This window comes from Chaetodon auriga, chromosome 11 (assembly GCF_051107435.1).
Source record: "Chaetodon auriga isolate fChaAug3 chromosome 11, fChaAug3.hap1, whole genome shotgun sequence".
Lineage (NCBI taxonomy): Eukaryota > Metazoa > Chordata > Actinopteri > Chaetodontiformes > Chaetodontidae > Chaetodon > Chaetodon auriga.
This window is the reverse complement of record NC_135084.1, coordinates 19,891,256-19,906,469: the sequence shown is the minus strand read 5'-3', so window position 1 is coordinate 19,906,469 and position 15,214 is coordinate 19,891,256. Positions and strand designations below refer to the sequence as shown.

The 15,214-nt window shown below is 44.1% G+C and overlaps 1 protein-coding gene across 3 annotated transcripts in view; it reads right to left on the bottom strand.

Moving 5' to 3' along the window:
• akt3a (v-akt murine thymoma viral oncogene homolog 3a) overlaps nucleotides 1-15,214 on the bottom strand; it is a 51,200-nt gene that overhangs the window by 2,886 nt on the left and 33,100 nt on the right. For all 3 annotated transcript variants that reach the window (XM_076743236.1, XM_076743237.1, XM_076743238.1), the window contains 8 exons: nucleotides 12,915-13,059; nucleotides 11,398-11,529; nucleotides 11,111-11,176; nucleotides 10,228-10,296; nucleotides 8,043-8,165; nucleotides 7,109-7,237; nucleotides 1,420-1,634; nucleotides 787-874 (listed from right to left, as the gene is read on the bottom strand). In XM_076743236.1, the coding sequence (XP_076599351.1) occupies nucleotides 787-874; nucleotides 1,420-1,634; nucleotides 7,109-7,237; nucleotides 8,043-8,165; nucleotides 10,228-10,296; nucleotides 11,111-11,176; nucleotides 11,398-11,529; nucleotides 12,915-13,059 (967 nt within the window). The remainder of the gene's footprint in view (nucleotides 1-786; nucleotides 875-1,419; nucleotides 1,635-7,108; nucleotides 7,238-8,042; nucleotides 8,166-10,227; nucleotides 10,297-11,110; nucleotides 11,177-11,397; nucleotides 11,530-12,914; nucleotides 13,060-15,214) is intronic.

Genomic DNA, 15,214 nt, shown 5'->3' with positions numbered 1-15,214 from the left:
ACCTCGGAGACAAGAAGAGACTGAGAAGCCTGAGTTTGTTTCACGCACCACCGCAAACTGTGTGTATACATCTTTTAAATGTTTAAAAGTCATTGAACAGCTTCAAGATGCAACAACAAACTGAATTGAATTGAACATGCTGGATCAATTCAATTCAGTCATACTGCGTGTGTGCATGCATGTGTATGCGCGTGAGAATATGTGTTGTCTCTCTGCATTTATACATTAACTTCTGTGTTGTTTTACCACAAGGAAAGAATTGAGAGGAGAGGAATGAGAGAAAGGGAAGAGAGAAGAGAAGGAGAGAAGGGAGGAGAGGAGAGGAACAAAGACAAAAGGAATGGAAAGAAGGGAGGCGAGGAAAGGAGGAGAGAGGTGGTAGAGTGATCAAGAGAGGAGAGACGAGACCAACGTGAAGGGAGGAAACTCGGCACCTGTCTAACAGGCTATAGGTGTCGCCACACAGGACCTGACTTACACTCTGTGGTGTTATACAAGCAAACACATGAGCAGACTGATAGACCTCCAGGATACAAGGTCACACCTCTTCATACTGCTGCCCGTCTGTTCTGATGTCACGTGTGTTCATGTGTGACATGTGCATGCACACATGTGTTACAGGAGTTAACCCTGATCCCCTGTTTAAATACATCACAATACACTAACTCTCAACTGAATAACTTCAGTACATAACTTTTCGGGCATCCTATCTACTTTACTTTATTAGACAGTACAAAACAGTGGCACAGTGCAAACACTCGGTTTTACCATCATGTTGCTCCACACCTTTTTATCGTAGACATCCTGCCAGTCAACGCCAGAGAAGAAACTGTGTCTCATTATTTCTTTCGCGTCATCTGGTCCTCCACCGAGCCTAGGCGAGAAGAGAGGAGAGGAATGTTATAAAACTAGACTGAGGCATTTCATTTGAAAGAACAAGCTAAAACGACAGTAATCGAACTTCTAAAAGTCAACAGAAGTGATGAAGAGACATTTACTACTTTTTGAACAACATAACTTATTGCTGGCAGATTATCCGCACCGTAAGACCACAGAAATTAGGTCGATTGGTGAATGAAAAACCATGAGAAACACACATTACCATCCTGGTAATGAGGTAAAGATTGCATATCTGTGATGAAGTTTGCGTTGACCAAAAATGTACATAAATATACCAGCAGAAGTGAAACAGTGTGTGGGAATTTTAAATTTGTATTCAAGCTTTGTTCCTTCCTTCAGGTGTGCAGAGATTTCTACATTTCCAGGAACATTTAGCTTTTTTTTTTAATGTAAATGATTCAATGATTTTTTTTTGTACAGACAAAATCTATTCACCTACAAACCTCTTCTCTCACCCTTAATTTGCCATTTTTTGTCTGTTTACAGCAGATCTGTTCACAGCTCTACACATTCACACACCGTTTGTTGGGGTCTTTGATGAGCAGGCCAGACAGCAGGGACTTGGCGTCGGCCGACAGAGTACGCGGGAACTTGATGTCTTCCATGAGGATGAGCTCAAACAGCTTCTCGTGGTCCTGGTTGTAGAATGGCAGTCGGCCGCACATCATCTCGTACGTCACCACGCCCAAACCCCACCAGTCCACCGCCCGACCGTAGTCGTTGTCCTCCAGGACCTGAGGAGAGTGGAGATACACAATTCCTGCTCTTTAAATGGGTCCATTCGTTTTATTGGACATGTGTTTTTGTTCTGCATTACTGCATTTATTTTATTGGACAATACAGACTGCCCAAGGTATTCAGTCAAGAGACAGATGAGCGAGGAAAGACAGCAAAGGACAGTCAATGTGCCATTTTGCTCGAGGGAAAAACAAATAGTAAAAGTTGTCTGAGATGAACAGAAGTGGCTGCACAGATAATACGGACTGAGGTGTAGACGGGACCCCCCCCTCTGAGAACACAGACACACACATACAGAGGCAAACATCATGGGATGGCAGGTCTTCAGAGGCCCCTGTTACAGTAAGGGAGTCCGTGTGCTGGCGTGGCCCACCAGATGCCCCCTCTGGTCCCTGCCAGTTCTCTCTGGCACACTGATCCTCTCCTGGCAGGGACAGAGAGGAACGTCCCTGGATGGAAAAGGCAGCAACAGCCCGCAACATGGGTCAGGGCCAGTCCATCCTCCAAGCTGGCGAGTGCAGGTACTGTACTGTGAGCTGATGTGTTTTTTTTGTGTGTGTGTGTGTGTGTGGAGGGGAGAGAGGTCCTCTGAAAGAAGTCACTCCCGTATCAAAGTCTTGTGTCTGGGCTGCCTTCCTACTCCTATTTGCTGACGCTCTCCTTGCTCTTTCCATCCTGTCTTATCCTGCCTTCTCCGTCCTCTAATCATGTCTTCCCTTCATCAAGTCGTGTGCCAGTTCGCTCACCTCTGGAAGAGCGAGGAGAGGAAGAGGAGGAAAAGGGAGGCAGACGCAGGAAGAGAGGTATTTCAGGTGCTGTTCAGGCCCTCATTAGCATAATAAGCTTATTAACATGATGAGTGCAAGTGTGTATGCATCCATGCACCCATGCGTGTGTGTGTGTGTGTGTGTGTGTGTGTGTGTGTGTGTGTGTGTGTGTGTGTGACTGACTGACAGACAGACAGACAGACAGGCAGGCAGGGCTGGAACGCAGCCAGAATAGCATATGTTGTACATCTTGACAATAATAATAACATCTCACTCACTGTTAATAACAGAGCAGGCAGGCTGTACGAGAGTACACGCTAACAGACACAAACACACACGTACACACACATACTCACACACAAAAACAGGTTTTTGACACAATTAGCATAAAAAAACATGATAAAGCTATACAGCAAATATCAAAACATTTAAAAATACACTGTACTGTGAACTAATAGGTGCTGTTAGCAGTTGTGTGACTGGTGGCTGATCGCAAGGGTCATAAATACATAAATAGGTTTGACTGATTAGAACAGAGACTTGTTTATCCAAACTGCAGACTGACAATACTATAAAAATACAAACAACAAAGCACAACACAAAAACACTCAAACGTAATGCATATTGAAATGTAACCTAATATTTAAGCCAAAAAGTTCTCGTTTCAGTCAGTCATGAGTATTCAGATCATGAATCCTGCATCTTAAAGCCCACAGTTCTGTGAGAGAGTGCTGAAGGGTTGTAAAGGTGGGCAGAAAACTCATCCTTCTAACATGCTACTTTGCAGTTTCTCCTCATAAGTGTCAGGTGAAGGTTCAGATAAGGTTCTGTTGTACTGTCCCAGCTGTAAATGATGTTAAATGTCACTGTGCACTGAGACCAGGTGGAAGAAAACACCAAACAGCTGCCTGTGAGTTTCCACAGCAGCTAAATACCACAGAAAGCTGGTCATTAACTGACTGTGCTCACACACTCGACACTAAACTGCTAATGATGCAGGCGGCTGCCTCAGTGTGGGCAAGTCAACATGTTGGTGGAAGTGAATAAGAGAGTTATGAGAGTTATTTTATGTGTGTGTGTTTGTGTGAGAATTAAGCTGGTCACCCTGTTGGCAGCTGCAGAGAAGAGCTGGGGGAACTAAGTACGCCGCCAGCTCCAGATATACTATTGATTGGTACGGCTGGAGGGATAACACTGGCTTAGACTGCTGGGAGACTGTCAGGCGTGCACACACATACACAACACACACACACACACACACACGGAGCAGATGGAATATTTATCCGCCCTCATCAAATTCATAAAGTTTGAGGAGTGAGGCAAACTAGGAGATGTTTGGTGTTGTTGTTTCAGTCCCTGCACCTTGAGGAGGGACACACACACACACACACACACACACACACACACACACACACACACACACACACACACACAGTGTGCAGTTTATGAAATTCAGAGCAGGCTGTTTTCGATGCTGATCTATGGGGCTGTGTGTCGAGTCTTTGTACAAAAAGGTACAGAAATGTATACAAATGCAAGCTGTACAGTTGGATGTGTATACAAGCATGTAAGTGTATATCAGTCTAAGAGCGTGTGTGTGTGTGTGTGTGTGTGTGTGTGTGTGTGTGTGTGTGTGTGTGTGTGTGTGTGTGTGCGTTTGTCCTGGGACCAAAGAAAGTGGTGGCAGCTCGGTTGCAGGCAGGGAGCAGATTAATCCACACAGAGCCAGAATGCTGTCCCACAGCCCTAGGCGTGGAGGCATGGGAGTGTGTGAGTGTGTGTGTGTGTGTGTGTGTGTGTGTGTGTGTGTGTGTGTGTGTGTGTAGTATGTGTGGCAGTGTGTGTATATTTTAGAAAGAGACAGGACAAATAAATAGGACAAGACAGAAGACGTAACAAATTAGATAAATCAGCAGGAGAGGAGAGGAAAGCAGAGGAAAGGAGAGAAGAGGAGAGGAGAGCATGGGGAGGATGGAGAGGAGAAGAAAAGAGAAGAGAAGAGAAGAGAAGAGAAGAGAAGAGAAGAGAAGAGAAGCTCTGATTAAAAGCAGCCGTGAGGGAGAAGGTCTTGTCCTGTCCTGGTCCCTGTTGGGGCAGCCATGTGGCAGCTAGATGCTGCTCGCGGGACGGGGGCTTTGGCAGCCTGGACAGGACTAGATGGGACGGGACGGGCACACACAGCCTGTGGCTGTACCAGCCCAGATACCCAGCAGGCTACAGGGAACACACACACGCACACATCTCATATATTCGGCACAGTGAGCATACACTCACATATTGTTGGTGTCGCACAGAGACCTTCTATCTCCAAAGTGTCATCATTTGGAAATCGGTTTATGTTGACACTGTTCTGACATTTTGCAATGTTTTCCTAATGGCTGACTGCGCTGCTCTGTTTGTGAAACATTTACAGTTACAGTAAAAAAAAAAAAGAAAAAAAAATCACAATGCCCAACATATACAGCATACAAACCAAATAAAAACAAACACATACAAATAAATGGAAAAAGCCCAAACCCATCCCCTTCAACACTTTCAATAAAAAACAAATAGCCACAAGGAAATGTGTCAAACACAAAATATGAGAAAACAGAGAAAAACACTCTCCATGTGTTTTCTCTGATCCTGTTCCATCCCTTTACAAGGACCTTACACTGCTTATTGTTCATTCATCTCATATTAATCTTTTTTTGTTTTTGACTATCCTTGAAACACTTCAATCTAATACTTTACAAGTTGGGCTGACAAATTATTCACTTTACTGCGTCGTGTTGCTAAAGTATTTGTGTACAAGTTCCTTGAGGCACGCAGCAGACACAAACCCTCTTTATTCACTTCTCATCTGCCCTTTTCACTGACGGCAAACATGGGAACTGTCTGAATTTCACTCCTGTAACCCTGAAATATTTTCTCTTCCTTCTCATCTTCCTCTGTCTTCAACCCCCACCTCCCCCTTTCTCTTTTTAATCCCGGCTACTTTGCATCTCTGTAACTTGGCTCCGAGCAAACTGTGTTATTTTTACACGCGGGCGGGCGAGCAGAGCGTGCGGGCGGGTGAGTGGCGGCGGCGGTGGTGTAGATTTCCAGGTTTTTTCCGAGCACCTTCCTCCAACCTCGCCCATCTGCCGCCATCTGCCTCGCTTTAGCCCGCACTTTCTACTGCAATCACACACACAGCACACACGCGCACACACACATAAATGCACACAGACGCACATCCTGTGAAAAATAACCAACAGCCTCCAATCAGCTTTTGGCACGCAAAGGAAGGGACTCTAAAAAAAAGCACAAAATGCTGCGCCAAATTGTCCTCCATACTTTTTCAAGTGGGATATACACTATGCCTCTCCCCTCCTGCCTTCATCTCCACATCTACATCGCTCTGTCTCCACCACCCACAGTCCTGCAGCGCTCTCGCCAGTTGATCTGCTGGCCTTTGAGTGAGGCAGCGCTGATGGCTGGACAGCGGATGGCTGCAAAAAAAAAAAAAAAAACTATTGCAAGAATGTAGTTGTGTGTGTGTTTGTCTGCGTAAGCGTTGTGCTGTGCCCTTTTCCAATTCAACCAACACCCTCATTCACACGCATAAGCTGCATATTTACTGTTCATCCTGATATGACGGGAAGTGTTTGCCTGTGAAAACTGCAAATGAAATGTACATACATAAATTCCACCATAAGAAGGTTTCAAACATCAGAGTCCTCACAAAACGCAGGGTGCAAGAGAGTACCTGGATCATCACTTCATGACTTAGAGGTTTGGTGTAAGCGGTGATGCCAGAGATGCTTTTAAGCACTACACAGTCTCAGTAGATCTGCTCAGTTTACAGAATTTAACGTGCAGTCCCTGAACTGATAATGTAATTTATACACAGTCGACACTGTGTTGTGGATGTGGATCACCATTTGGCCGCACGAAGCAAAATACCAGCACTGTACATGATCAGTCTGACGTGTGTACCAGCACACTAGATTCAACCACGTCTTCTTATGTTATCTATGACACATACACACCGTAGAGCAGCGCATCATCGAACACATATATCCCAGCTTGATGTTGATTTTGCAGTGTATCATTTTGTTTTGTGATCAGCGAATATTTTGGATGACCTTCGGAAGCAAGCAATGCTACATAACACATGATGCCTGGAACTGCCATACTGTACAAAATACATCCTGTAGTAGTCAGTGACAGCATTGTGACTTGATTGTGAGAAATGAGCCTTTTGATGCTCATATTTCACGCTAAATAGAAAGGAACAAAAAAGTTGCTCACATAGCAGCACACACACTAACCAAAGAGTTTCTTTCCTTTACTTCTGCTGGGATTGTCAAGGCGCATAGATGTGCTGCATGTTGTATAGAAGTCGTAATAGAAGCTGTGACACGCTTCATGTCTCATTTTTGGTTGTTTGTAAAGTTAGAGAAGAAGAATTAAAGGTTATTCTACTGTTGCACTCGTATGGTTACTTGCTGCTCGGTGCGTGAAAAACAAAGCAAGAAGGGAGAAGGTGACTCAAGAAGAAGAAAGGTGCCAAAACACTGATAAATTATTTCACGTCATGAAAGAAAGATCTCAAAAGATAAAAAATAGGGAAAGACAGAGGGTGTAGACATTCAAGACATGAGAGACACAGGAAAAATTTGCAATGACATCAAAAGAAAACCAGAGAAAAAAGAAAACAGATAAGAAGGAAACCAAACCTCAGGTGCGAGGTACTCTGGTGTGCCACAGAAGGTCTTCATGGTAGCAGCGTCTGTGATGCCCTCCTTACAGAGGCCAAAATCAGTGATCTTCATGTGGCCATCTTTATCCAACATCAGGTTCTCCAACTGGAGGGGAAACAAAAACACACAGCAATTCCCACAATGCAACTTTCATCACTGGAGCCTCAAAAATCAGTGGAAGCATAACAGAAAACTGTAATCATGACAAAGCGTTTCTTACACGAGTTACATGAAGAAGGAAACTGGCTTGAATGCATCTCAAAGGGATTTTTGTCAAAGGTTTTGAATAATATTTAATTCTCATCAATCGTGACTGAGAATCAACATAATACTTTCCCGCATCGTTAACGGACTAGAATAAGTTCCTCTGAAGAGGAGAGCCGAGGCAGAGGGATAAAGTAAACCACATTGTATTTTCCCACACAGTGGCAGGACACACACTCAGACACACAAACTCCAAGCAGAGGAGGGAAATAAACTTCAGGCATGTAGTGAAGCTGCTCAACCCTTTAATTTTAATGGCTGAAGTGTTTTTCTCGCTCTCAGTCTGCTTTTTCTCCTTTCTGTTTTCTTGGATGCTGTGAGCAGGGCTGAGGCCAAGGCTGCCAGGCAGACGCTCAGACAGAGCCATCTACCTCTCTACCTCTGTGGCATCAGCACCCCCTCCCTCCCCCCTGCCTGCCTCCCTCCGCCTCCCACGCTTCTTTACTGCTTTATGTCTGTGTGAGCTTGTCCCTGTCCCTCTCTTTAATTACCACACATCCTGAGCCACTCCTCCTGGATGAAAAAATAAATAAAAAACTGTGGAACACAAGAGTTGTGGTTGGGGGGGGCTGGAAAAAAAAGTTTTCTCTCAGACATCTGATCACTCTCATCCATGCCCCCCAACCAGCCTCCCCTCTCTGTTTACCTTGAGGTCCCGGTACACAATCTTGGCTGAATGCAGGTAGTCGAGAGCTGAGACGATCTCGGCGCCGTAGAAGCGCGTGCGCTCCTCTGAGAACACTCGCTCTCTGGACAAATGGAAAAACAGCTGCGGGAGAAGGAGGGAGGGAGAGAGAGAGAGAGAGGGTGAGAGGGAGAGAAGGTGGGGGGAGAGAGAGAGAGGGGAGAGACAGCAGGGACGGCACAGCAATAATTACTGATTTATTGGAGGAAATTAGCACAACACAAACTGGCTGCCCGCACCATATTGAGATGATAGATAGCGGAGGGGAGGATGAGCGGGGGGGTGGCGTGTGTGTGAGGGGTGCGCATGGAGAGGGGCTGGGTGTCTCGGAGGAGGGCGGGTGGAGGCGCTCGGCAGCTGGCGCCTCATCTAGCAGCCCCCCTCACCACACACGCACTCTCATACCTCTTCCACGTTACCCTCTGGGCTAGGCTGGCACGGTGCTGGCGTGGAGTTCGGCGACGGGGGCCAAATCAAGGGTTTAATCAATACACCAGTCTAGTTAAAGACAGGCCGACCGCTGCTGCCGCCGCTGCCAATGCCGCCAATGTCCCCCCCGCCATCCCCTCCCATCCCAACAGCCTCCAGTGCAGCACTCATTAGTGGCCTAACTGGCCTTGCCCTCTGAGCCTCCGTCTTCATTTACTCCATTCTCATATACATCCCTCGCTGTTGCTGGCAAGAAGCTCGTTTTCACACTTTAAAGAATACACAACTCGTTTTTTTTTCCCAGGTAGACTGACCCCCCTGTTTCTCCTCCGTCCTGCTGTTTTTAATCGCTCACCTCAGTCCCTTCATCTCTCTCTCTCTCCTACTCTTTCCCTAGTCGTCAGTTGTCAAGTTATCACCGTCACACAGCTACACATGTGGCACCAAAATGACACCAGCCTGCTGCGGCACACCAGTCAAGTCGTACAAATTACCCTCGAGGCCAAGGGGCACACATCTCCCCATTAATTGCTCAGGGAGGTTTGCATATGGCCGCTGGAGTGATGCTCACAGACCACCTTGCTCAAATTGTGTCCACGTGTAATGTGTGTGTGTGTGTGTGTGTGTGTGTGTGTGTGTGTGTGTGTGTGTGTGTGTGGTGAGACGGGGTAACACGACAGGTGGGCCTTCATCAGTGCACTGGCAGCTGTGACTGTGGCAGGTTTGTAATGGGTTGTGTGTGTCTGTGTGTGTGCCTGTTTGTGAGGCATGTTTGGTCACAATTTGTCCGTTGAGGTAAAAATTTGCTGTGTGTGTGTTTGTCTAAGTATGAGTGTGTTTGTTGGTGTTTCTGTGTGTGTGTGTGTGTGTGTGTGTGTGTGTGTTTGCTCAGGCCTGGCGCTGGCTGAACTGCCTAACTAACTGGGAGGGGAGCAGGTGACAGTTACACTGAGGGAATGAACCAAGATTGCAAAAAACGGCCCGATTAAAAATCTGAGAAGTGGAGAAGTGGGGGAATCCAAACTCATTTCGTCTCCGACTGTCATTCTGGCTATATCTGCCCCATAGGTGTGTTCATAAATAGACACAAGCAGGAAATGGATGGAACGGAAAAGAAAGACGAGAAGGCAAGCGAGAGGCCAGTTGGTTGGCAAATTAACTGTGTTAGAAAGCAATCGAACAGTCAAACTTTAAGCACTTCTTCAGTGTTTGCACGCATTAACATTCCTTTGCTTGCATTACTGTTGCAGACTCACACACCTTCAATTATACTATATTAGCCATGTAAAAATGTGTATTTATCTGTGAGAGGCATTTCACATAAGCAAGACCATCTTTGAAATAATATGTAAAACATCTAATTTACACTTGGAACACAGTCTATTTCAGTTTGGTTTTACACTGGCATCTGCAGCAACAGAAAGTGATGCATTTGAAAGAACCCTGATAAATAATTATTATTTCTGTTAAATATTTGCTCATCAAAATTCAGACAAAAGAGCCAAGAAATTTAGCTTTTTAAATAGTGTAAATATGCCAATTTTCTGATGCCGGAGTTTCAACAAGGCTTTGAGCAAACAGCGAAATAGGTGGAGTGCTGAATCGCTGTCAGTTAGTGTGGTGGAGTTGTGGTTCAACTGACTGTTTAAAGCAGTAACACAGAAATGGGAAACCACATACAGCACAACCATTATGAAACTGTGTATGTATGTCTTACCTCTCCTCCATTCACATACTCCATGACGAAACAGAGGCGGTCTTTAGTCTGGAATGAATACTTCAACGACTGAAACGAGAACCACACACACACACACGCACACACACAGTTACCTTGGTTTCAGTGTAATGTTTATCGTGTGTACCATTTTAGATATAGATCTTAGTAGTGTGCAAGTGACGGTTACCAATCAAGTGTTCCCTACATGCACCGTGATGTATTTACTGTAACAGCACAGGCAGGGATGGCTTGAATGGTATGAAATATTGTTTCTGATTTTACCACATAATTCATTTTGGACTTGTGTTCTACGTGTGACATGCAGAGCACCGTGAAGTGAATGAGTTTTTGTACCCGGCGAGAAGCCTGGTCCCATTCTAGCTAAAACAGCAGGAGCAACAAAAAGTGATCATTAATGGATTCAAACTGTTTATGTCTGTATTTGCTTATTCAAAGCAAGTAGAAGTGTGTGTCTTTTCTTTGGAGCGAGAAAGCAGCTAAACAAAAGAACAGTTGGTCGGAGTCTCTTTGTTGCTGCAGGTGTGACAGGGGTAAACTCAGATGTGAACTGTAATTGCTCTCACAACTGTGTGTGTGAACATTCACATGTATGTGTGTATGTTTAGAGGGAGTGTGACAGAATGGAGCTGCACCTAATGTGTATATGTGTACATCAAAGACAGAGAGTAAAGCTAACAGATGTGGTTGTTTTTGTACAACAATTTGGTGTCTAACTCTTAATTAGCCTCGAGAGACTCAGGCATGTATAAGATCAATATGCTGGGTGTGTGCACACACACATAACATGTAGTCTTACAGATGTCAGTACATTTTCATTTCCACATATGTCTGAATTTAAACTATTTGTGTCTGAGGTACTTACAGTGAGGAAGGGGTGTCTGGTGTTCTTCAATACTCTGCTCTCTGTGAGTGTGTGAGCAACTTCATCCTGCACAGATACAGTACAAATATTTTCAATCAAACAACTAAATAAGGTGGCAGGGGAAGAGCACTTCATAAAATGCATTAACAACAGAAGATACTGACACAAGACACTGTGCTGAAACTTAAAAGCATCGAAAAAAACAAGGCTTTAGTCAGTTTCATGTGGTCCATTTACAATACAGTAAAACATGAGATCAGTAGATGAGCAGAGTCTGCCACACTGACCTTAGCTATGATGACTTCTTTTTTAAGGATTTTCATGGCGTAGTACTTCCCGCTGGCCTTTTCTCGGACAAGAATCACTTTACCGAAGGTTCCCTTTCCCAGCAGCTTCAGGTAGTCGAAGTCACTCATTGTCTTGAGGAAGGAAACACAGAAAAAACAGTGTCAGCAATTCATGCTCATTCGTTACGCTTCAAGTTTAATAATTGATATGTTAGGGCCACTCGTAGTATAGGGCTGTGTATCTTTTGGAACGTTTAAGTACTACTGCCAATACAATACCCGAGTCAGAATAATCGCTTGTCAACCTCCTCTCCTTGATAAGAATTCGATACTTAGTGCTACAGACATATAGCATCAGTACCAAAACAGTATTAATTTTCGATACGCTGCCCTATAGCAACAGAGGCTAAGCAGGTCGATCTTCCTTTAGTCTGTTGCTCTGTTGGTCTGTCCAGCAGTTTGTCCCATACCAATATACCACATTAGTGACTAGCCAGAATGCCATGAAGTTTACAGCCCTTATTCCAAAAAATTAGGGACACTGTGTAAAACATAAATAAAACAGAATGCGGTAATTTGCTGATCCTTTTTGACATATTCTCAACTGAAAATAGTACAAAGACTATAATTGATGTTTTACTTCAACAACTTTTGGCAATATTCGCTTGTTCTGAACTTGTGGTGAACGACACTGCTTTAAATATGGATGATGCTGCAAAGAAGCTACAAATTTTTAAATGTGGATGCTTCAAACACATCTTCGGCCCGGCAGCACAGAAGATCTATACAATCAGCATAGTTTCAAGGTGGACACCCAAGATTAGTATCACCAATTCAGTAACTGACCACATGTGAAATAGGGTGATAATCTCCCCTTCTGTTCCTGAGGTACGGTGTTGAATAATGGACAGAAAAGTGTTTTGCGGAACATTAAGATTCCACAAGTGGACATCTGTGCCAGAGGTAATGAAATTCCCTCAAGGTGTTCCTGAGATATCGGGTTCGTGAGAATGGGACGTAGGGACGGACAGACGGACACCTGAAAACATGATGCCTCTGGCCACAGCTGTCACCTCTGCCTTGGCATAAAAATGAATTTTTACTGAGCCACAGACATTTCTGACTTTAATCCACTTAAACCTTTATAGTGTGTGGTGTAATGAGCAGTGGAAGCAGCAGGAGCTTCTAGCTGTGCTTTACGCTGTTCAGTTCACTTGATGTATCGAGTATACGTTTTACCTGAGAGCAGCCTCTGCCTTTGATACCAACCACATTTACAGAAGTTATTTTGCATGACAGCTTTTACTTGCTGGAGCACTTTAATTTGGGCAAACCAATTTACACCCTTGTTGTAACAAGGGCTATTTCATGCTGACACAAACCTGTACCGAAGAGAACAATTTTTTAAATTGCAAGCAGTCAGTGGTAATGACCCATTACCTGACAATGAACAGCTGGAATAATTTCTGGATCCTCAGTATAGAGTGAGTATGTGTTTGTTTGTCGTCACGTGTTACCTTGCGTTTGTGGTGTGTGGTGGAGATGTCCATCTCCTCCTCCACCATGTTGTCGATGTTGGAGGTGGGGCTGCACTGGATCCTTTCTTCCTCTTGTCTCTGCAGCTTGTCAGCCACCATCTGGATGGCCTCCGTCCACTCATCTCTGAATTTACAACATACAGATAAAGTTTAGGGAAGCACTGATGCCAAACACTTCCCAGAATCAGCTTCTCAAATGTGAAGATTTGATTTTATACTTATCTATTTATTTTTGGTCAACAACAGAAATTGAACATTTGAAGGTCAGAAGCAGGGCAATCATATCAACAACATGACATTATACAACTGTTCCTGCTACTGCTGTTGTTGTTGCTATTGCCTCTGTCCTGTCTGGTGTTCTCCCAACTTAAATGATGGAACAGCATGTTACATACATACATACAATAATACATAATTGAAAACCATCCTAGGTAACAATACGTTACACAGGTGTAAAATATAATACTAGTCAGTGATTCTCCAATAGGATTGCTAGTGCACTTATTTAACCAGGTTTTTAAAGGTGCTAAAGTGTTTTCAATTAACATAAACACCTATTTGTTCAACCGAGAGGAAACATGGTCAACTAGAGAATCAACCAAATGAGCAATGATCATGGAGCAGAACTAATGCCTACCAGCCTGTGCATGGGTGAGTGTGTGTGTGTGTGTGTGTGCATGTGACAAAGTGTGTACGCGTGTGTGTGTGTATGCGTGTGTGAGAGGGTGAGTAAGCGTGTGCACGAGCAGACACCCATGCATTAGACGGAACAATGCATTATTGTTTGCTAACATTGTTCCTCCCCATTGACTTCCCATTAGCGGTGCTGTTCAACATCTGTTGAGAGAAAATGTGTGAGTTTGATTGTGTGTGTACATATGTATGTACAGTGTGTGTGTGTGTGTGTGTGTGTGTGTGTGTGTGTGTGTGTGTGTGTGTGTGTGAGACCATCATCATCTGTAGCAGAAGGCCAGCCATGCATCAGGATGTGTAGACATGTTAACTGTACTTAACGATGATGAATATAATGGTTTATACATATGGCCAAGCTTCCCTCAGCTCTGATAGAGAAGAGAAGAGAAGAGAAGAGAAGAGAAGAGAAGACTAAAGTAATTATTTCTAAGGTTTTATCAGTTTCCTGAAATTGCACATTTAGTTAATTTCATATAAAGAGAATCATGTTAATATATAATATTTCTGATTTTAAATGTTACATTGAAGTGCCGTCTTTGTGCTTTCCTCAAGACTGAACTGGCTTCAGAGAGAATCTCTTTTCAACTTTTTCCCCCACTGATCTTCACTCAAACAATGTTAATTCTGTGCTACATACAAGGGTTACATGTTAGCAGAAAACAGAGCTTGAACTGAGGTGAACCAAAGATGATATTCAAATATTCAGAAATCCTCAGGACTCCAGAGAAGCAAGTTGGGATTTACAAGTGTGCACTTTCAAATACACTTACCCGGTGTAAGCTGTGAGGAGATCATAATAATGAAACCTGTTTGACTCCCAAACGATCACCCCTGTGTCTTTTGTTTTGTTTTGAGTTAGATGCCCATATGTTTCCTTGAGGGATCTGGAAGAACTCTCCATCTGAACTAAAACAGAGCAGTTTGTGTGTGCGTGTGTGTTTTTAAGATCTAAATCCCTTTCTACTGCAAAGACTTCTGAGCGTACCCTACACACTCCAAAACAAGGGCAAACTCAATTTATACTCCATCTACGACAATGGAACACTCAATTTGTGGCAACCATGATGTGTGTGTGTGTGTGTGCATGTGTGCGTGCGTGTGCGTGCGCACACGTGTAGCTACATGAAAAGCAATGGGAACTCTCTCAAGGTCAGGCAGCAGATAAATGCTCCCTCTCTTGGTTAGAGTGTTTTTTGTATAATGAGGTTTTTTTTGCTAATGAGAGATAATGGGCCTGCCTACAGTTGGGCACCATGCCAACACGTGCCACCCTCTCTGCTCACGGCTGGGACTGTGGTAGCTGGAGCCCTGCCAGCACTGGTACAGTACAACAAATACAGTAACACACACACACACACACACACACACGGAGAAGCACAGAGACCCAGTTGTGGCACCCACACACACACAAAACGCACGCACACACACACACTTTTTTCCGACCAACTAAAACTTCAATGATGCACACTTCTCCAGAGAAACTGGCACACATCTGGAGCTTACAGTCAGTGTGCTTATACACATTCATATTGTATAGACATGACTTTAGAAAATGATGGATAGAAAGTTATTAGTTTTATGTTAAC